At 32.5% G+C, this 24,045-nt stretch overlaps 1 protein-coding gene across 1 annotated transcript; it reads left to right on the top strand.

Annotated features, from left to right (window-relative positions):
- The first annotated feature begins 460 nt into the window (after window positions 1–460).
- On the top strand, window positions 461–20,783 carry Fib (rRNA 2'-O-methyltransferase fibrillarin). Its single transcript, XM_076449106.1, has 9 exons — window positions 461–598; window positions 11,607–11,951; window positions 12,651–12,701; window positions 15,687–15,781; window positions 16,215–16,385; window positions 16,665–16,797; window positions 18,360–18,472; window positions 19,285–19,430; window positions 20,609–20,783. The coding sequence occupies exons 1-9, from the start codon at window positions 586–588 to the stop codon at window positions 20,640–20,642; spliced, it is 1,101 nt and encodes a 366-aa protein (XP_076305221.1). The 5' UTR covers window positions 461–585; the 3' UTR covers window positions 20,643–20,783.
- The last annotated feature ends 3,262 nt before the right edge of the window (window positions 20,784–24,045 follow it).

Raw genomic sequence — 24,045 nt, 5'->3', positions numbered from 1 at the left:
TTTTCTTTGGCTTATAGCTAATTATCATAAACAATTTTAAGTTCTGTAAGTTCCGCGATTCACTTCAAAGATACATTGAAGTGAACTAACATGAGAAAAATTCTGGGTGAGAACATTCATTATATTTTGAATAGTTTGAATTATTTGAGCTCGTTTTGGACCCTACAAACCTATTATCAGAAAAAATATAGTTTTGGTTAACATTATGTATTACAACAGAGATTTACTTTTTTCATAAGTTGCTCTTTCGTGTTAGTGTTAAATTACTTTGTGCAGTTAAAACGCCTACATTAGAAGGATAATTTTTAAAAAAATTATTTTACTTGTATGAGATAAATGTTTTGAGACATAAAGAAAAAATAATGGTTTTTAATATAAGGAATTTATTTTATATTTCAGCTCTCTCCTGATGAATCCAGACCGGCATTCTAAAATATTTCATGTCATTGAGTTCCCTTGTACGTGATTATTTTGCTTGAATGAAAAGTAGTTTAACAGGTGGCGCATTAATAGTATAGCTCTCCACCTACAGTTAGTAGACAGGGTTGCACGTGGTAGTATTATAACTTTGAAATAAACGTAAGAATGGGAAGGCCTGGTAAGTTTTGTTCTTTATACTGATATGTATATAATTGTCATGCAAATTTTAGAGGTATATAAATAAATAATATTTCCTGCTTTGAAGATTTATCTTGAAATATTACGAGCTATAATTTTTTTTTTTATATCTGTAAGCTTTTGTTCCGCAAATGTTTTACTTTTAGGCCTAAGCCTATTATGTTCTTTCCCTCCATAATAAAGTTTGTGTCAGGTTTAGCATTAATAACACCAAGAGTACACACTGCAAAGCATATAAAATACTATTTTTTTTAATACGTCTAAAGAAATACTTGTTTTTCATATGCGCATGAGTGGATAATCAAGTAGTGCAATAGCCGCCACTAGTTGTGGAGTGATATTCACAATTAGCTATTAGTATTAATATTAAGTAGTTGATGCCAGTTAACAACTATTGATTTTTTTTACCCAACGTTGCTAGTTTAGCGAGAGCTTATACAGAGGATAGTAAATCAAACTATTAGTGTTGCTAATACTATACGCAGTATTGTTACTAAAACAGAATTAACTTCAATTCTACTTCTAGTGGTTGCAGAGCTTATGCAAATACAATAAGGTAAACTATATGTGTCACAAAGCTGTATTCGTATGAATATCACTTTGTTGTGTATTCCAACTTATCAAAGTGTGGACCAGACTTACTGTGTCATGACCACAAATATCGTTTGAACTCATTTTTTGTTGTTGAAAGAGACTTGAATATTTTACTGAACATTTGTGCAGGCACTTGTTTGATATTCAAGGTAATGTTAATACTTGTCCAGTTTGTGGGTTGTTTGATAGACTGAACCAGCTAGTGTTTGATTATTCTTTTTTATGTGTATTATACAGTGTTTCATTTCTATGATTACATTTGCTGTCTAATGCCACATTAATCCTTTCATGACAGGTCAGGGATTAAAGTATATATCATAGTGTTCATTGACTTCCTTTCAAAATTTTTATTTAACTGTTCACCATCATAAAACAGTCAGGAAATAAATATAAATAAATTATGTTTTTAACATGTTTAAATAATGACTTATGACACAAAAATACAAACTTTTAGTCTAAGTAGCTTAAGTCTCATTATGATATTTTATAGTCATGCCTATTTAACATTACACAACTTGCATTGATGGGGTACAGTTGCACTCATGTTACATATCCAGTTATATAAGACTGACCTTTAGTCTTCCCTTGTTTTGATTGTGTTTTAGAGGACTAGTATTTTGTTATATACAATCACATTTTAATTATTATACATTATATATATATGTATGTAGATTATTACTGTTTAAAAATAAATTATACATATTTTTCTTAAAATATAGAACAATAAATAATGAAGTAAAACAAACAAGTCTTCTTGCTATGACCTTTGAACTTCGTTGCTGCTGGACATAGGTTACTAAGCCTTTTAAAATTTCACACGTGAAGGATATCAAACAATTTTTACACACACACACACAGAGTTAATAACCAAAATATCATAAATAACTATGTTGATACCATATAATTCTATTATAATTAATTAAATTTAGTAACTAAGATGGATTTAGGTTAAAAAATATGGAACTTTGAGTAGACCAAAGATGCAGCCTACTTTCTTGAAATTGTGGTTTGAAAGAAGGTGGTAGCCTTTTCAGATTAAAATGAGTGAGAAAACCCCTCAGATGGACATTCTAAACTCAGTTGGTTATCCATATGCCATATATTAAAATTTATATAAGGAACTATTGCCAAAAATAGAGGTGAATGGAACCACTGTGTTATATTCAGTACATAAGCCACATCTCAGCAAAATAAAAGAATGTGAGGTTCTTATATTGTATTCTAGCTTGTTAATATTGGTAATTTGAGTTCATAATTTGTACAAAGGTAGAGACTTAGCATTTTCATATCACAAACATCTAATTTTAAACAGTGCTCCATTCTACATACCATGTAACTCACTAAAAATCTATATTTAGGTGTTTTCTTTTAAATTAACTTGTATATAATATTAAAGTTTCAATTATAATCTACAATTTGATTCCAGACTTACTGACATGATTTCATAAAATAAGTTGAATAAACTTTTGAATCCCAGTTAACATACATAATAACATGTGCTTTGACTCCTGATCTATCATGAAAGGGTTAAAAATGACTTAACTGTTGGCCTGATTAGTATTCACATGTAACAATTATTGTACCACGTTCACAAGCAAGCAAGCGCAAGGTGCTTTGAAGAAAATACTGTGTTGATTGTTTAATTTACAGCAGTAGTTAAAACTATTCCGTGATGATGAGAAAACCCACTTGTAGAGATCTTTATATACTTATATGGTTGTCAAGTTTGGTCTTGTTTAAATTTATTACTTCCACAACATTTAAAGACAACCTATTCCAGAGGCCAAGTACCCTTCAAAAATAAAACTTATCTGAAGAGTACTTCTACCTTGCCAAAAGGTAATGCATCAATATTCAATTCACATTACAATGTTAAACATCTTAATCAGATCCTTCCTAAATTTTTTTTCTAAGAGAAGACAGTCTCAAAGGCCTAATCTAGTGATTTTTCTCTGAACCCTTTCCAGAAAGTCAGTCCTTACTGAGGTATGGAGCTATGGAATGAATGAAACACTTCAAATATGGCCTGACCAGTTACTTGTACATTGAAATTATAACCTGTTTAGACTTGTATTCAATATCTCTTTAAAACCTAAAATCCTTTGTCCTTAAAACAGCAATAGCACATTGCTTGGAGTGCGTAAGAGACTGACCAACCATTATACCAAGGTCATTTTCTTTCATGACACTCTTAAAGTTATTTCTATCCAAGTTATAATTCAAATTACCATTCAGATGCATGGTCTTGCTTTTATTGTAATTAAAAATCCATCTGCTGTTTATTTTCAGAACTAATTAATCTAAACAACTTTTATAAAGCAGCAGTATCCTCCACACAGCCAGCAGCAACACCCAAGACTTTGATATTATTAATAGATTTAAATAATTTATTGAATATTCCTTCATCTGTGCCACTGATGTAAATAAATAAATAAAAATAAGCAAAGGTTCTGGGACTGAGTCCTTAGATATTCCACTTGTATCATTAATCCAGTTTAACTGAACTCTTTATAACAACCCTCTGCTTTCTTTCATCCAGCCACTCTTCTATCCAATTTGCTAACTTATCTCCCACTCTTGTAGAGAGAATTTCTTTAACGAGTCTTTTATGTGTCAACTTGCAAAGTGCTTTCTGAAATTCCTGTTACACTAAATCTATGTCCTTACCCTTACCGACTTAAGTAGTAAACTTTTTGAAATAATATCAAAGGTTTATAATGTAATATTTTTTCCCCTTAGTGAAACCATGTGGGCTATCTATTATATTCTAAACTTTGTTAAATGATTTTACAAATAATCTTTAATCAGACTTTCCAACCTTAAGTAGTAAACTTTTTGAAATAATATCAAAGGTTTATAACGTAATATTTTTTCCCCTTAGTGAAACCATGTGGGCTATCTATTATATTCTAAACTTTGTTAAATGATTTTACAAATAATCTTTAATCAGACTTTCCAACCTTTTCCCATAACTGGTATAAGACTAATGGGTCAAACATTACTGAGACAATTATTTTTACCTCATTTGAAAAGAGACATTAGGTAACTTCCAATCCCTACAAAAAAGGACGTGCAAAAAATAACTGATTTGCATATCCAATCCTTAATTTCTTTCAAAACCCTTAAGAGAATATTATTTAGCCTAGGAATCTTACCATTTCTTTAAAATTTTCAATTTATTTTTTAACAAACTAATAATTCAATCATTGTCCAACTCTCCATTTATCAACTGGTCAAGGTAGGGAATACTGCTTAAAACTAAAGAAAAATTAGACTTAATAACTCTTATCTCGTAATCATCAAACACTAGCCTTTATCACTTAAGGGCCCTATCCCCATTCTAACATTGTTTTACCCTTAATGTACTTGAAATCCTTGCTTTTAATTTTTACATTTTTCATCAACTTTTTTTTCACATGTCCATTTTGATGCCCTAGTTTTGTGTTTGACCAACTTTCTTGATCTTCTGTGACATTTTAAATCTCCTATACTACCAGTCAATATAAATTTATGATGCTTTTCTTTAGATTTAAGTCTTGTATCCTTTGTGAGCCAAGTCTTATCATGGTATTTACTGCTAGTAGAGGTCTTGTGAGTTTCCATCTCGGTTGTGAGTCGTTGAAATTCTAGCTCATATATTTGTCAAGACTGTAGGAATTAGCTCTGTCAGGTGTTGATTTATAAGGATTGCACGATGCCTTCACTTTACAAATTTCACCACAGACTACAGTGATACACAGCACTAGGTTGTGCTGGAAACTGAGATGAGTCGCAGACTGGTTTTTTTTCAGTTTAGGATATTTTATTTCTGAAACTTGCTTCCAGAACTCAGTTGTAGAATGGGATTTATGGATCATCTTTAGACCCAGGTCCTCCTGTAGTTCTATTAGTTCCATTTCCACAGCAGATGATTATGTAACCAGAGATTTGAGAATTGGACAACCATTATTGATCACATCAACCATGAATGGATTTATAAGAAAGGCAAAGCAGGGCTTCAGCTTCTGCAAGTCCTCAAACGTGTCTAGGAAATTATCAAGCAATCCTTATAATTTCTTTGTTTTCTTCCAATTTGTGGTCTTTTTTATTTCAATATCAGAGATTGAGAAAGTAACTGAAGTTTCTTGATAGTATGTCTCTTTGAAAAAGTTATTTTATTCTGAAAGCTGAAACCTGTCTCAGTAAGATCAGAAACAATCTTTGAAAGGGGTTAAGTAACTGAGCTTCCGGTCAGTTACCACTTTCTTTCTTTGTGAACCTGACAATGACCGAAGAAGGTCGAAACGTTGTTTGCTTCTCATCGTAAAAGAAATAATCCTATCCTTCTCCTGGAGTGTCTAGTTGAGTTTATAGATGATTCATTCATCATTTCCCAGTTGATGACAGAATCTTTTCTTCAAGAAAAGTAATAATAGGCTCCAACAGATCCATAAACCTATTTGAGACATTGCTGTTTAACAGTCACCTCACAATGCAGTAGAAAGAGAAATCACTGGGTTTATCTTCAAGCTCCAATTCTTGAATGAAATTTTTGGACTGTCGGTGGGTCTTCCCATTTAAGTGTATGAAACTGACAATTTCAAGAATAAATTTCATAACATCTTCATAATTGAAGTATTTGACTGTCAAGTGTTCATTATGAATAATGCAATGAACAGAGAGAAACTCTGGAAAGCTGGGATCACTTTTCATGAGTACAATTAATCCTGCATTTTCCCCACCACTGCAGGTGTTCCATCTGTTGCAACACTGACGAGTTTATCCAGTGGAATATCAGCATTTGTTAAGGCTCTGTTAAGCAAATTTTTAATGTCAACACCACGAGTTGTTTCTTATAGTGCCAGTAAGTCCAATATCTTTTCTTTCAGTTACATCAGAGGAACCATAACGAACAAATACCTCCAGTTGTGGGTTGTCTTGTATGTCTGTAGATTCATCAAGGGCTTAGCTGAATGCAAGGGAATTCTTTAAATCATTTTGCATTTTGTCTGCAACACAGCACTGATCTGGGAGATGCACCTCTCTATAGTGTGGCATAAAGCTACTGTTTGTGCTATTAGTCGCTGAAGTTTGTATCATTTGGATCTAACACTGGATCAACTTCAGCTATATTCTTTTTAACAAATTCACCAGCAGAATATGGAAGTTTAGTACGTGCAATATTCCATGATACGAGGTCTGTTCAAAAAATATGCGGACTGACGTCATAAAACAAAATGTACTTTATTTAGAAGTTACAGGTCTGGGACCCCTTCAAAGTACTCTCCTCCCCAATGCACACACTTATCCCAACGGTGTTTCCACTTGTTGAAACAGTCCTGGTACGCTTCTTTTTGTGATGTCCTCCAGCTCCTTCATCGCATTTGCCTTAATCTTGGGAATCGTCTCAAATCTTCTTCCTTTCAAGGGTCTTTTGAGTTTGGGGAACAAGAAAAAATCGCAAGGAGCAAGGTCAGGTGAGTAGGGGGGTGGGGAAGAACAGTGATCGAGTGTTTGTCCAAAAAACTCACGAGTTCTGAGGGCTGAATTTCGCAGCAACGTGGTGCATCTTCAATTTTTCGGTCAAAATCTCGTAACAAGATCCAACTGATATCCCACACTCTTCAGCAAGCTCCCTGACAGTCAGACGTCAATTTGCTCGCACCAGGGTGTTGATTTTGTCGACGTGTGGGTCGTCAGTTGACGTGGAAGGACGTCCAGGACGCTCATCATCTTCAATGGACTGTCGACCATCCTTAAAACGCTCATGCCACTTGAAACATGCCGTTCGCTTCATAGCAACATCACCGTAAGCCGTGTTAAGCATAGCAAAAGTTTCAGTTGCAGATTTTCCAAGTTTAACACAAAATTTCACAGCAAGTCGTTGCTCCTTCAGGTCATTCATTCTGAAATCTGCCAAACGAAAAAATCGCACTTCACTTAAAACTACGTAGCTAATACACAAATGAAGATATCTGCAATCGGGAAATGGCATCGTAATCAGCTGATCTGTGTAAACCTAGCGACACCAAGCGGATTCCCCTGGAACCAACTGGAGCCGTGCAATTTAAACAGTCCGCATATTTTTTTTAACAGCCCTCGTATAACAAAAGTAGCTTCAGTCATTGTATCAACTTCCTTACTGAATGTTGTCAACAGTGTCTGCTGGCTATTTAGTGATGATTTTAACACAGTTAACTTGTTTTTCCATAATTCTAATTTAGGTGGATAATCAGACGAAAAGTTTTTGTGATTTGTTTCATAGTGGCATTTCAAGGTACTGGTTTTGTAATGACTGAGCAACACATTGCAGATAAGACACAAAGGTTTACCTCCTTTAATGGTGAATGCAAAATCTTCCACTCTGGCTAAAACTTTTTCATCTTCATACTTTCACTTCTTACAATTTTCAGACACTTCTAAAAAATTTAAAGTAAAAAGAAGCATTAAGCTTCAACATGCATACTGCAACCAAACTCTACAGCAACCAATGTCACACTAACACACTAATAATTTTATTGCTCTCAACACAGCCACACAAGCCACGCTCACTAAAACTAACATTGGCAGCACTGGCTTGTACAATTACTGATCCTCCAGCATAGTTCCTCTGTAATCCTTGCTGATCCAAAATTTCTTTAATCTCTGACTCAAATCTAGCATTAAAATTAGGATTTAAATTCTTGAATATATTTACTCACCTTGAACATCAAACTTGTTTTAATCTAGTGGACTCTCAGTTTATACCTGGTAAATAATTATAAAGTTTGAAGAATTTTTATTTACCTTTTTTATTATAATTGTGATGCAAAAAGGAATTCATCCAACATATTTCTGCAAGTCGCACGTTATGTGTCAAAGAGCTGCATGTGGCTCTCTAGCCATGGTTTGGCCATCCCTGAATCTATAACCACATATTTTGAAGAATGTTCTGTGATAAAAATCATCTACATTCAATGTTTCAGTTAATCCCATTATATCAAAATCGTCCATTCTTGTTGGTGTCCTAAGTCATCTGTTTTATTTCTTATACTTCTAATATTACAATAGTGACAATTAAGCCTATTCTTAGAACTACTAATTTCTTACCCTTTTTTTTATCTTATCGTGTAAGGCAAGTAATCGTTTGGTATTCATAATCATAAGTGTACATTATTTATATGCATCTAGCAATTTAGCTGTTAAAATTGCATGTGTAAACTGGTTACTTGTGAACAAGAAATGAATGCTTAGGCCTCTAAATTTAACTAAGTTTTTGAGATAGGCTTGGTAACTCATCACTGACTTGTAACTTGCATTAACTTTCTATAAATATTGAGTGGAGATTCAAATTCTAGTTGGACGACAATTTGTAAATTGGTATAAATTAGCCAAATGATTTAAAAATGAAGTTATAATTTCATGTTATGGAAGTACAAAATCTTGATGTGCACTTCACTTGTTGACAGTGTTGCTTTAAGTACTAAATTAAAGTAGCCAATAAATATTAACTTAATGAATTATAATTTAGTACTTGAAACAAATCGTTGTCATAATTACTAGTTAAGTAATGTGTTTATCTGTGAAAGTTTAAATTGTTGTATGGGTTTTGTAAAATTGGGTATATTAGTAAATTATCTTAACTTGCAATGAAAATTGGTTTACTAATAAATGTCAGTACAACTTATTGAGAAATTGTCAGGTTAAACTATAAAATAGTTGAATTTTAGGAAATGGGTGAACATTAAAATTTAGCTTAATCGTAACTTTCATGGAGGTTTAAAAGAACTACACTTTACTAAAAAGTTGTCTCGATGAGATACCTTCTGTATAAAGACTACTATTGGAAGGTGAGTGGAATAGTAGGCTGGGAGCAGAAATTGAAGAAACAAGGAAGGAACTGGATAAAGTTGTGTTGAAGGTTGCTTTGGATGGATGTTTGTTTGCTGGATATACAAAGTTGCACAGTAGGAAAACAAATTAGTGACACTTATCCATTGGTTATTAAGATGTGTATTCAGCAGATACGAGTCATTGGCTTTTTTTTTGTACTGAGGTAAGAGAAAAGAAAGAGGCTGCTTATTACATATATAATACAGACAGTAATTGTACTAGTGAGCATCAAAAGACTACAACTTGCTTGGTGGCTGCCAACATACAAAATGTTAAATGTCTTGAAAGTTTCTTTTACTAGTGTATGTAGGTTCCAGTGATGTTGGAAATTTTAAATCGGAACAGCTAATTGCTATATGAAGAGAACTAACTCCTTCAAGACTAGTAGTACCATTATTGATGAAGCTGTTATGGAATGTGTTTACATTGCTTTCTGAAGAATGAAATTTTCTCACCTTCTCAAAGCTCCTGTTACCATTTTACGAGCATTTGGCATGGTCCAAGACTGAGGTGAAAGATTTTCACGGACGTATTTATGGCAATAGGTGGGAGAGTTTTCACAGTGTGGGTGAATTATTTGGTAGAGCTGGGCTCCATTTAAACAGGTTATAGAGTAAGGTGTTTGTAGAAGCTCAAACTATATTAATTGAAGATAGTTTAAATTAAACTAGTATTATAGTGTTGAGGAAATCCTGGGAAGTAGAAAATAAATCAGTAGGACAGATGGGCCCTGGGGAGTACAGAAAAAGACATTTGTAGTGTAAAATTTAACAACATACATAAAAGAGCAGTAATATATTTTGTTGCTGTTATTCGTATGTTAGAAATACTTGGAACAAAATGTGCGAGTTAGGTCTTGAAATGGATGATCATAATATGAATTACTAAATCTCAGGTAGGCTTGGAAAATATTGACAATAGGAGTTATTTTCAAATTTTAGGTTTAAATTTTCAGAAAGCCAATTTGCAGACTGCAAGATGAGATTTTTTTTTGCCAGTGAATTAGAATGAATAGTTAAAATGTTGTGAGGGATTAATTTGGGAGATTTTAAGAAATGTATTCAAACTGAAGATGTTACTAAAAGACTGAATCGTAATTACATGTACATTATTAGGTCACAAAGTTTTACCAAATGAAGCCTTTTTTTAATAGACACGACCTGTATGCAAAAAAAAAAAAAAACGATAATCTAGCATCTCTTGATCCTTTTGAGAATTGTGCAATCGTATTAATGACTAAAAAGGTGTGCTGTTAAAACACAAAAGGAAATGCAAGTAATCAGAGACAGTAAATAAGTGTTTCTACCATGCTCAGGTGAAAGTAAGAATTATTGGATGTGATGTTCAGTACAGGGTGTTGTAAGTTAAACCTTCTGTGTTGGAGATAGGTGAACTAATATGAAATTTTTCTAAGATTTTGGTAACAATAACCAAATTTTATGAATGAATTTGAGATTGGGTAGCTTGAATAATTGATTGTATTGGGTGAGGGGGGCTTACACACACAAATTTATATACAAATTATTTATTTGAACGTTATATTTGTTATTATACACAATAATTAATTAGAGAAGGTTAATCATATTTTTTAGCCTACATCATGTGTATTTGTTGTTGAATATTATGTTAAGCTTTTTAAGAAATATTAAATCAACAATAATACATGGAGCAAACTACTTGTGTTTGTGTTCCATATTTAAATGATTTACTTTTTAATGTTTTCTGCTAACAATATTGGGATATTTAATGTTTTTATTATTCTTTATTATTAATATATTCTTATCATAAAAATTATTTTGCATTGTTGACTTCGTACTAACCCATGTCTCCTTGCATCACCAAACCAAGTGAAATATTGTACAGGGTGTTTGGAAAGTCACTGTGCAGTTTTTTAATCATATTTTATTCAGTCTATTTCAAGCCAGCAACTAATAGCGGTGTTTAGAAACAAAATAAGAAGGATCCAGGCCAATGGGGTCACTTTCAACATTGTTTATAATTGTCATTCATATTTACCTCCTGTATTCGATAATGAAACCTGTCTGTTAATAAATATGTAAGTGCACAGTGACTTTCCAAACACCCTGTATTTATGGTACAAAATATTGGTGACAGTGAAGTTACTCAATTGATTAAACAGTGCTTTCTGTTGTTTGTAAGAACAGTATATTTTATTAAGCATAGAACTTACACTGCTTGGTACTGTTGTTGTAATTTGAAATCAACTAATTTCTAATACATTTCAGTTTCTTTTTATAATCTACAACACAAACTTTCTGTCCATCTCTTCACAGCATGGAAATATTAAATGTTTTCAAATGTGCCTTACAAATATCATAAATAAGCACACAAACCAGAATTATCTTCATATTGACTATTCATAAGATCAGTATCCTACATTTACTACCACGTATGAATAATTTCATACTAAGTAATTTTTGAAATTTGTTTTATAACAAATGATCTGTTAGTAAAGAATTATTAAAAGTCTTGGTTGCTAGTGGCATAGTTGTATTAATATGAAATGTTCCATTTTATTTTAGGATTCACTCCTCGTGGTGATCGTAGAGGATTTGGTGGTGGGGGTAGAGGAGGAGGAGGTTTTCGTAGTGGAGGAGGTGACAGAGGAGGAGGGGGTTTTCGTAGTGGAGGAGATGACAGAGGAGGAGGGGGTTTTCGTAGTGGAGGAGGTGACAGAGGAGGAGGGGGTTTTCGTAGTGGAGGAGGTGACAGAGGAGGAGGGGGTTTCCGTGGTGGACGTGGCAGTGGTGGAGATAGGAGAGGGTTTGGTGGTAGAGGAAGAGGTGGTGATCGTGGTGGCTTTGGAAGAGGAAGAGGTAATGGAAGAGGTGGAAAATCCCCTGGTTTTCGTGGAGGTAGAGGAGGAGGTAATAATTAAATCTGTCATACTAGTGATGTAAGTAGTTGTATCCTCAGTTAATATAATTAACAGTTGTAATTATATATTGGCTTTAAAGATGAATAAGGCTAAATATAAGTATTCTTTTGTCACGAGGCTCAGTTTTTTTTGTTGTTTTTTTTACCATTATCTTTATAGCAAAATGTGACATTCAAAGCAGGGACAATGTTTTTCTATAAAGCTAATTAATTTGAGTTTGACTTAGTCTTGGAAACAGATGTCCATTGAAATTTAGAATATAAAGACAATTTCTAGGCATTTAAATTTATATTCAGAATTGAGTTATGATTTCATCTTACTAAGTTGTAGTTTGAGTTAAGTGAAAATGGTATTAAAATCTGTTTATTTCTTGTTGTTAATTATTATGTTTTACTGGTGCAAAAATGCCCTGTAATCTCAGATGTTAGACTGTTATGACTGTCATATTTAATTCTACTGTTTTGATTAAAAGTACCTGCTCAGTTTATGGGTTTACATAACTTGTTACCTTCCCTCTGGTTAGCAATTCTAATTTGAGATGTTTTTTTTTCCTGATACTTAATCTGTTATTTAACTATCAGGAATAAATATTACACAAGAGTCATGAAAAGTAACTGGAGAACAAAATTATCACAAAGAGGAATGCAAACTGATTTTTAATTGTAATCTACCTTGTTTGGTTTTACAGGAGGAATGAAAGGTGGAAAGAAGGTTTTTGTGGAACCTCATCGACATGAAGGTAACAATGGTTCACTTTTCCAAAACAACTCTTGGTAATTTTGTCATCTTTGTTTCTCAACAGCATTTAATGAAATGTGAATTTTATTTCTTTAATTTGTTAATTTGGCGATAGAAGACACTTACCAGAGAAATAATACTAACTGCTGTTCTGAATTTAATATTTTATCTTCATAAAATTAATTAATGTTTGAAAAGTTTTTACTAAAAATTTGTCTGTTAATGATTTAGGCCTTTCCTGAGTCAATTTCAGTTAAAGGGAATTTTCAAGCAAAAAAAAAAAACTTTTCCATTCGTAGTTAACTTCTTGGGTTATGGAGGTTAACCTCCATAACCTCCTGTATTAGTATGAAAATGTTTTTCTTGGTTAAATCTATTTTATTCACATCTGGTTTTATTGTTTTCAGTTCTACTTAAACTGTTTCAGATTATAGTTAAACGGTTCATCACTGCAGGACATCTTTGTGTAATAATTAAACAAGTTACAATCACACCGAGTTATGCACATATGGTTGCCAAGATGCAAGATACTGAATATCAGAATACATTCAAACTTTTATAAATACATAATAAACAATAAATGTATCTGTCTGGATTTAGTAATTTTGCCATCAAGGACTGTTTTTTATAAATACTCATGAAATATGATGCTCCATGTCCCCAAATATGCATTTTGGAAAAATATTTAATATTTATAAACTAAACAAATCCATTAGAATGACTGTAATTTAACTGAATTTCTAAGTAAGAACTGAATAGGTTCACCTTCAATTAACTGCTGAAAGTTTCACACCCAATCTCTAAGAACAAAATTGGGGTTATGCATCTACTTGTGAGCAGCAAAGTGAGAAAAACCTGTATAAAGTTTCTTCTAAAGAAGAAAGCTATCATTCTGCTGGCTAGAAATAATCCAGTAGTAATAACATTGAGAATTAGATATTTTTGAAAACCTAAGTGGTAAAAGATGAGCACATTATATTAGTTTCATATTTTATATCTCAGTCAAGGAAGATTGAAGTTATACATTTATATTCTCATTTGGCAGTTTCTATACTATAAGTTTCTAATTATTGGATACTGAAACCCATTAAAAAGTACAAAATCTAAAATGTGTAATTCAGACGAGTGACACATGATAAGTTAAGGTTGATATTTTAAATATTTTCTTTAAATAAAAGTTGACCTTATTGCCAGTTGTACACTACTTTATTATCTTTGTACGTGAATATACTTGCTGTAAAAGCATTGTTCATAAATTAAATTTTAATATACAAGTTTTAAGTTCATAATTTTATGAAGAAATATTTTAAATGTTTCGCTCTCCCTAAGTGTGAAATTTGTGACATTTATTATCTTGGTTTTCTTTAATTCATTTACCACCCCTACAAAAAAATATATAATTAAACATAAATTAATCATTATAACATAGATATTACTAAAACAAAATATTTTTGTAGCCTTCAGTCTTTATTTATGGAACTATAAACTAGAAAATCAAACTCTCTTGTCACATTCTCATTCATAAGTTTCCAGTAGTTCTCTCTGGTGCTTTATATTGTATTGTTTATAACCAATAGAAAGCCAAAGTTTTTCTAATGTTTTTGCACAGAGAATTGCTCATTTTTCCTTCAGTTTGAAAGATTCTCTCAAGGTATTTACATCACTAAGTTTAGTGGAACTTTTAGAGGCTCTTATCACATAGTTAAAAGGACAACTAATTACAATAGTTATAGAACATTAGTTGATTTATGCATGTTGTTCTGTTATCTTCGCATTAGTTAACTAGATAAAAAATTTGTTGACTGATGCAATTAATACAAAAAAGTAGGCTTAGATTTCTTAAATTGTCAACGGTTAAAAGACAAAAAAACACAGGTAAGTATTATATTTGTAAACTAGTGCAGTACGTGTAGTTGTAATGTGTTGTTATGACTAGTATGGTTAAATCTGTATAGCGATATACTTTTTCTGATGTTTTTTAGTGTTAGTAGGGCGGTTGTTTCTGTCAGTTTTTGGTAAAAAATGAGAAGTCCCAACAGAGGTTTATCTTTGATAGAATGTTACTCAAATTCTTCTTGCTTTTATAAAATTTGTTATTGTGACCAGTAAAGAATTCTGAATAGTTGAAGTAGAAACATTAGATATTTTAAGAACTCGTGATGAAAATGGATTTATAAATAAAATAAAATGCAAAGTCATTTTCTGCAATTTATTTGAGTGTTTATATTTGCAAGATTTAAATTTCTACACTGTTGCTTTTATTGAGTAATATTGTTACAATAGAATGTCAGTTTGGAGCTCTAGACTAAGCCATAGATTTAAGTATTTGTGTTCCAAATTTGCACTAACTTTTATCTTGGTGAGATGATCAGCCATGTATTGTGTATTGCACCTGTTGTGTATTTTTTTTTATATTTTAACATTAACTATTTTGTCTTCTCAAAGCATGAAATATTGTATGAGGAAATAAACTGTAGTTACACACATGGTTTGAAGCTGTCCATAATGTTTTTGTTCCAGTTCTGTTTGCATGTGAGATGATTTAAATAAGATTTGACCTTTTAATATGTGACAATGTGAAATAATGGACAGTAGTTTGCATTGTTTATAGCACACAGCAAAGCAATTCCATTGAGATGTAGACTTGTGCTGTTAAAAACTCACATTTTTACATCATGGTGACCCCCCCATGTTTCAGTTGCATTGCACAATTTTCATAATTATCTCTCTATGCTTGTTTCTTATAGTATTTTGAATGGAAATTTCAACTAAATCCATAACATTCTTACAGTTATATTTAATAATTATGAAGTGAATAACTGTGGATGTTTTAAATATGGAATTAAACAAGTTTTTGAATTTTTGATAATGGGAAATACATAATTCCATCATGAAAAATCTTTGAAAACAGAATTTTTATTTCAAGTACATCAAAGAGTGAATAGAAATATTCCAGTGTATCTGATTTCTAAGTTTGTGTTTCCAGGAGTCTTCATTGCAAGAGGGAAAGAGGATGCACTTGTAACAAGAAATCTAATTCCTGGAGATTCAGTTTATGGAGAAAAGAAGATTGCAGTAGAGGTAAGATGAAACTTTATATATATAACTATATATATATATATGTTAACTTTGTTTTGTAGCCTAATTGAAGATGAAAATCCTTCAAGCTAATGCATGTTGTATAAGCAAATATAAGTCTGCATGTTTGTTTTAAAATTATAAGTGTTTTATAAAAAGTACAAAGTTTGGTTTATTGGGACTATACGAAAACCTTAATTACTGTATGATGTCTGCTCTGTTCTTTAATAAACACAGTAATTAAGGGGTTTTTCTTTTTGGGTTTTAGTCCAATAGCTTTAAAAATTGGAAGTACTTTTAAGCAAAATACACTTTAGGTTATGTTTGCTTTGTTATAAGTAATTAGTGTACCTTAATTTTGTTCAGATACATTAATCTATATTAAGATGCTAAGCACATTACTAGTTAGTTATTTAGAATTTGTAATTGGTTACAGGATGCTAATGGTAAAATTGAATACCGTGTGTGGAATCCATTCCGTTCCAAGCTAGCTGCTGCAATTCTTGGTGGTGTGGACCAGATTCACATGTCTCCTGGTTCCAAAGTGTTGTATCTTGGTGCAGCATCTGGAACTACAGTCTCGCACGTCTCCGACGTTGTGGGTGAAGTAAGTGTGGCTATGGATAATAATTTGAAATTTTGTCATCTAAAACTAATACATACTTGCTGTTGTCTTTTTTTTTTTTCCCTTAATAAATAACCTTATTTATGTATGATAAGAGAGTGATTGCTTATATCTTAAATGTGAAATCGGTTATTTTTTCAATCTAAATTATAAACCTCAAACGAAATGTTTATTTCTAACGTATATTTATTTATGAAAGATCATGTTCATCATGTGTTAAAATTTTTTAATTAGCAACAGTTAATATTGTTTGTTTTCTAGTCTGGTCTGGTATATGCAGTGGAGTTTTCACATCGGTCAGGTCGTGACTTGATAGGTGTTGCCCAAAAACGAACTAATGTTATTCCAATTATTGAAGATGCTCGACACCCTCATAAGTATCGTATGCTTGTAGGTGAGTGCTCAGAAGTTGATTCTTTCTCTTGCTAAATGTTAAAATAGAAATAAATATTTGAATAAAATAGAAGGTTGTCGTAATAGTGTTAAGAGGCCTGGCATGGACTGATGGTTAGGGTGCTCAACTCACAATCTGAGGGTTGTGGGTTCAAATTCCTGTCATCGAAAATACTTGCCTGTTGAGCCATGGGGGATATTATAAAGTGAAAGTCAATCCCATTATTCATTGGTAAGAGTAGCCCCAAGAGTTGGCAGTGGGGAATGTTGAGTAACTTTCTTTTTTCTGGTATATAGCTGCTATATTAGGGACAACTAGCACAGATAACCCTTGTGTAGCTTTCTGTGAAGTTCAGAATAAACTAAATTAAAGGTTAGTTTTGAAATTGTTGCATTATGAGATTTCATAATTTCTGAAGGGGGTTAAAATTACATTGATCAATTTTCCATGGAATAGAAAATGTTAGGATAAACTATGAATGAACAATAAGTGTGTACCTATTAACTTTCTCTACAAGAAAGTTTTATTGGAAATGATATGATAAAATGTTATTAGTAAACATTTCATAAAACAATGAATAAATTTTTAATTAATCATAGTAAGTGGTTTGTAATCAGAAATAAATCTTAACTAAAGTCTATATAGAATTAAACTAGACACTAATTGTTGAAAGATTAGAGAATCTGGTTTAGAAGTGTTACAACTGACTCAAAAGCATTGCCTGAGAAAAGTTTTATTTTGTGTGTAATCTCAGCAATTATGATTTAGGTGAACAAATAAAATTTAAAATTCATTAAAAAAATTAATTGTAAACCTCACTTTCCTTTTGGCCTGGCATGGCCAGGTGGGTTACGGTGTGCGACTCGTAATCTGAGGGTTGTGGGTTCAAATCCCCATCGCACCAAACATGCTCGCCTTTTCAGCCGTGGGGGCGTTATAATGTGACACTCAATCTCACTATTCGTTGGTAAAAGAGTAGCCCAAGAGTTGGCAGTGGGTGGTGATGACTAGCTGCCTTCCCTCTTGTCTTACACTGCTAAATTAAGGATGGCTAGCACAGATAACCCTCGAGTAGCTTTGCACGAAATTCAAAAACAAACAAACACTCCTATTATAATTATTTGGAGATTCAAGATAATGATAAAACAGTTCAAGTAACCGAAAACTTCAGACAAAGTTTTACTTTACATTTTACTACAGTAAATTTTTTATCAGAACCAACCCAGAAGCTGGAGATTGTTGGTTGGTTTTTTTTCAAGAACTTGAGATGAATTAGATATCAAATTAATAAAAGTTGAGGAGCTTGTAAATAGTACAGAACCCTAAACCAGTGAACATAGTGTTTGTTTAATAGTACAGGACTTTTAACCAATGAACATTCTTCCTTTCAATGCTACAACCTCTTAGATTGTGCTGTTTGATGTTTTTAAAAGAAACTGGTATTTCTTTTTTGTTTCAATTAGGGAAGTTTTTCTATTCGGTGTGTGTGTGTGTGAAAATATATATTAATGATATACAACCAATTTTGCATAAAAGAAATTGTATTACGACTTTTTGAATAGGTATGGTTGATACTATTTTTGCTGATGTTGCTCAACCAGATCAAGCACGTATTGTGGCAATAAACGCTCACCATTTCCTGAAGAATGGTGGACATTTTGTTATATCAATTAAAGTAAGTAAAGTTTGTTAAATTCAAATACAGAGAAAACCGGTGGATTAATTAATTTGTGCTACGTAAATTGAGCATTTATTTATTAGTGTAATCACTTGAAGTAAATTGTAGTTGCTACTAACGTAGAAGAGTGGAGAAAAAAAATTCAAGATTACTAAGATAAATGTTACTAGATTTGTTTTAAGAAAGTATTCTTACTTCATAAGTCTATTTAGATGTTAAGCCATCTTGTGCACACCTGAATTATATTGCCTTTTCCCTACAGAAACATTTCTTGGTTACATTATGTATTATTGCATACCTTATTGTGGATTTTACAATGTGCATTATAAGACACTGTACTTTGTTCATGCTGATATGTGACTTGTTATAAGTCTCTTTTTGGATGGTTTTGGGTCTCTAGTTGATCCAGAATTCTTTATTTTCTACAATTATTTAGTAAAAGGGATTGTTGTCTTGGAAATTTTAAATCCCAAATGTGGATACATTTTATGATACAAGTGCTTGAATAATTTAGTTAGAAAAAGCTGTTGCATACTCTTCACAAAAGTTAAGATGCAGTGGTGTCAAATTAACAACGATGCATCAAATCAGTTCTTATTTAAGCTGTTACGCCATAACATTTTATAGATGTGTTAAGTGACTAGCTGGTTTGTATATTCGAGTTTGTTTTAACGTAATGTACTCAACCTTATAGTCATAATATCCTCTGATTTTTATATATGCTGCTACACATGATAACGGTTCAGTAAGTTAAGTTAAAACATGACCTTTAAAGATTCTTACTAATAAGTTTATTTAAAAACACATAGGCAAACTGCATTGATTCAACTGCTGAACCAGAGGCTGTGTTTGCTAATGAAGTGAAGAAACTTCAAGCTGAGAGACTGAAGCCCCAAGAGCAGATCACATTAGAACCCTATGAAAGAGATCATGCTGTAGTTGTAGGTATATATAGGTAAGGACATTGTTATCCAGGCTTTTGATTTGATAACTGTAGTATAATATATGATTTCTTAGCATTCTTACATGAGTATTTTGATACTGATAGAAATTACAGACATCCCTGTTCTACCATGTTATTTGTAGTCAATTTAATTTATAAAATGCAGCTTAAGTGCAAGTTGAATTTTACTAATTTGCTAAGTACTGAAATAGTGTATTCAGATATGATGCAGTTAAAATTGACAAATCTCTACTGTACTGGAAAAGCATGACGGTAAAGTATGTCATTCTAAGCCGATCTTTCTTTGTAGACCTGGTAGAAGAGGTTCTAACATTTCTGTGTATTAAAGTCAGTGAAACGAGCTCTCTAACCTCTTTTTTTTTTTTTTCTAAAAATATAATTTAATAAAAAAATTAATAAGTGGAAGTTCAGAAAATACATAGAACCTTATTTTAAAAAGTATGTTTGAATATCCATATATACTTTTCCATATGACTTTGTGTACAGCTCAAGATAATTATCGATTCAAGTTTTTCTCTTCTCTTGTGTTAATGAAAACTATTAGGCTTAGCAAGTTGTCAAATAAGTGTAACTTGCAGTTCTTGAAAGAGATTTCCAATGGTTTCTTTTGCATTTATTTTATGTTTCTTATAATAGGCTTAACTTTTTCTGCATGTTCGAAGATTGTTATGACAACAAATTTTGGTGTTATACAAAATCTTGTATTGTACGTCTCAGTATTTTTTATTGTATATTTGAGGAATTTAATATGGAGAAAGAGTTCTTGTGTTGGTTTGCACATTAGAAAATGTTAATTGAATATACACATTGGCAGTTTTGTTAGCACTACAGATTTGGTGTTTTCTCAGGTTTCTGTTGTAGTTAATGATAATGTTAAATAAAGTCATTTTATTAAGTGATTTCATAGCACTGAAATACACTTGGATAAAGATATGTCTGAAGCAATTATTTTTATTTCAAATGGAAATTAGCAGTTAATCTAGGTAAAGCTTTTTAATGTTCTCTCAACACAACATTCAGACATTTGAAATAAAACATGTTAAGCAAGAAGAAGAGGGGTGGGAAGGAACACGAGGCAAAGTGACAGTAATTGTGTCCTACAAATATATCAAAACACTTAGTTAAATTCGGGTCAAGATCTTTATGGGTTTGTATTTATTTACTTACAGACCTGTACCGAAGAAAAGCCAGGGAGAATTATAGTTGAGAAGAAACCCAGCCTGTAAATAATATTTCAATTTTTGATCAGCTCCTGCAGTAGAAGAAAGTTTCATTTCTCCTTTCTGATGTTTTTGTCTTGTGGAACTGTTTCCATGTGCAGGAAATAAAACTTTTATGAAATAACTTTGTGATTTCTCTTCTTTGATGTAAACAAACTGGAAGACATAAGATGATATATACCAGCATGCTGAGTGATTATTGCATGACTTTTAATGGTGATATTTTATTGTAAAGTCTCAATAGCACATGGCAGCATTTTCTAGGGATGAGGAAACATATCGGGTGGAAAACAGTAGAAGGGTCATGGTTTGATGTAGACTTGTACCTCACCATTTCTGTCAGTCTGAATAACTGTTCCAGAGCACATAGCATTCCATGTACGAGAAATAATAACATAAGTGTCACGGAATTCATACCCAATGTGTTTTCATGATCTATGTGCATTAAAAACATGCTTCTCTTATTTAAAACCGTTTATTAATAAAGTAATTCAGTCAGCCACACACAGTCAACCTATCTCCAAAACAAGTCATTAAGACTTACTGTTTGTAGATCACTCTTACATTTCAAAGTGCAACAGATGTATTAATGTTCATCATTTTTACAGTTTTTTAGTGCACTGGTATTTGGATAGTTTTAAACTATGTTGAGATGCGTGTAATAGACTCCTTGGAAACCAAACCAAAGCTCTATGCTTTGTCAATATGGTAAAACAAAAACGCTGCCACCAACCGTTATGTTTAAATATATATATGTAAAAAAGTCTTAACATTGGTAGCAACATTTATGACGAAAGAAAATCATTTTTCAATAAACTACAAAAAAAAATTAAATAATTTCCTATGTACTGGACATTTCTTTAGAAATTTTTCAAATTTTCATTGAATATCCGATATACTAAAGGGTTTCATGCGAGACCTATTAAGTTATTACGTCTGTTTAAAAAAAAAATATATACGAACCCGGGTGTTTCGTATGAATACTATTTAAGTATTCGTTTTCTAAGTTTATGTTGGAATTTCTCAGGACTAAAACATTTAAGTACTATTTCCTGTTATTGATATAACTAAAACTTTGAAACAATTTTTAAAAACTTTGAAACAATTTTCCACGCACAAATTTTTTTGCAAGTCTTTGTTTTAATATTTGTTGTCATTGCTATAAAATTTAAACTGTTCTACTGTAAAGTGAAACATTGTGTTACCCATTAAAATAATTACTCATCAACTGTCATACAAATGAAACAATTTAGTAACCAATCACAATTACGTGGTAACAAAGTGAGTAATAGCAAACGTGTTTTCTATTTTACTAACCGAGTATCGTTCGTTTGAAACGTGTGGAAAGAGATATCAATACCCCTCTCAATCTGTTAGGAGGACAGCGGAAGGTTTAACTTACACCGCCAAAAATTGGTTTCGATACCCGTGGTTGGCAGAGCAGACATAACCCCCCATTGTGTAGTTTTGTACTTAATTCTAATCAAACCACAAAAGTCGACACATTTTATAAACATTCACAATTACGTCCGTCGGTGAAGACAAAATCTAACGTTAAACACATGGCATAAATCTTATTTTTAGCAAAATGGTTAATTTCAGTAACTAACTTCTAAAAAGCTTTTTCTTTGTTTGGGAATTTCGCACAAAGCTACTCGAGGGCTATCTGTGCTGGCCGTCCCTAATTTAGCAGTGTAAGACTAGAGAGAAGGCAGCTAGTCATCACCACCCACCGCCAACTCTTGGGCTACTCTTTTACCAACGAATAGTGGGATTGACCGTCACATTATACATCCCCACGGCTGGGAGGGCGAGCATGTTTAGCGCGAACCCTCGAATTACGAGTCGCACGCCTTACGCACTAGGCCATGCCGGGCCTTCTAAAAAGCACAAAATATCGAGAGAATGAATTTTAACGTTTAATTTACTACACGATTGATTTTAGCTGCTTTAGTTTTGTACGAAGTGATTAGTACGTGTGTATAAGAGAGAAAAACTAAACGTTTAGTTCTGAATCGGTTGCGTTTGTTCTAAAATCAAAATGTCCGCCATTCGATTGTTTGTTTCCTTGAGCAGTTTCCAGGTGGCGTAAATGTGAACATACAACGTGCGGGTACTAGTAATTTCGTAGGAGACCCAGCATTTTCGTCAGATAGTTTTATCGATTAATCGTGTCTGGTGATATCTGGGAGACTGTCTGGTTAGAACTGTGTTAGCTGGGAAGATCTGGCGTAGGCTATTGCTGTCCTTCTAGTTTTTTTACATAATCGATTATTATTATGTTTATTTTCATATTCAAAGTGATTGTTTCTTTCGTTTAAAATTCATCTCTGGGAATAGTTATCAAAACATCCCAGCACTAAACGTACATTTGTACTACAACAGGAGAAACTAAACCAAAGGCAACGTATTATGTACAATGATAAAAAGTACATTATGCGTTTTGAATATGCAAATAAGTTTCTTTGAATAAGTAATGCAAAGTAAACATTTATTAAAATAACATTAGTTAAAGTAGAAGCTTTTGAAATGCTTTCACAATACAATAAGTTAACTTTCAAGTTGTAATTCGGTTTGTTTTTTCCTGTTGGTCAGTCCCTATTTCCAAGTGATAATGCATTTTATGTGTTCGTTAACATACGACCCCCATTGGCAGAGGGACATGATTGCAGACTCCCAACGCTAGAATTCGGGTTTCGATAGCCAGGATGGGCAGAGCACAGATAGCCCATTGGGTAGCTTTGTGCTTAATTGTAGACATTAACATGTAATATTTATACAAGAAAACGAAAATGCAATCTCACTATGGGGATTCCGACATTCTTTGTCTGATTCATATTTGTAAAAATTCTGAGCTCACGTCTTAAAAGTGAGGTGTACATACTTAAATACAATAGAAGAATAGCGAGTTCTTAAACTTAACCAGATCTCATTTATTAAATGTTTCATAAGCTAACCTTTTACAAGTAATGCAAAAACATGCTAACTATACTCTGTATATGGCTGCTTATAATTACTTTCGTCATAAAGATATTTGACAATACCATTACTCTGAACTTTGCTGATGTACCGAGTGATATAAGAAATACTAAATTAGTATGTATTTCCTTTCTATAACTTGATAACATTCATTGTTTCTTGTGGACTGCTTATTTAATTATATGTTACTGGCCAGGTGTGTTAAGGAGTTCGACTCGTAATCTAAGGGTTGCGGGTTCGAATTCCCGTCGCACCAAACGTGCTCGCCATTACAGCCATAGGGGCGTTATAATGTAACGGTCAATCTCACTATGCGTGGGTAAAAGAGTAGCCCAAGAAATGGCGATGTGTGGTGATGACTAGCTGCCCTCCATCTAGTTCTGCTTGTTACGAGTCGAACGCCTTAA

This window comes from Tachypleus tridentatus, chromosome 1, assembly GCF_004210375.1.
Source record: "Tachypleus tridentatus isolate NWPU-2018 chromosome 1, ASM421037v1, whole genome shotgun sequence".
NCBI classification, from domain to species: Eukaryota; Metazoa; Arthropoda; class Merostomata; order Xiphosura; family Limulidae; genus Tachypleus; species Tachypleus tridentatus.
Note: the sequence above shows the minus strand (reverse complement) of the source record. Positions and strands in the feature narration are given on the sequence as shown.

Excerpts from the sequence above, each read along its gene's own strand:
- Fib (XM_076449106.1), top strand. Across the intron at positions 11,952-12,650 it reads TCGTGGAGGTAGAGGAGGAG|GAGGAATGAAAGGTGGAAAG; the intron begins GTAATAATTAAA and ends TTGGTTTTACAG. Across the intron at positions 19,431-20,608 it reads GTAGTTGTAGGTATATATAG|ACCTGTACCGAAGAAAAGCC; the intron begins GTAAGGACATTG and ends ATTTACTTACAG.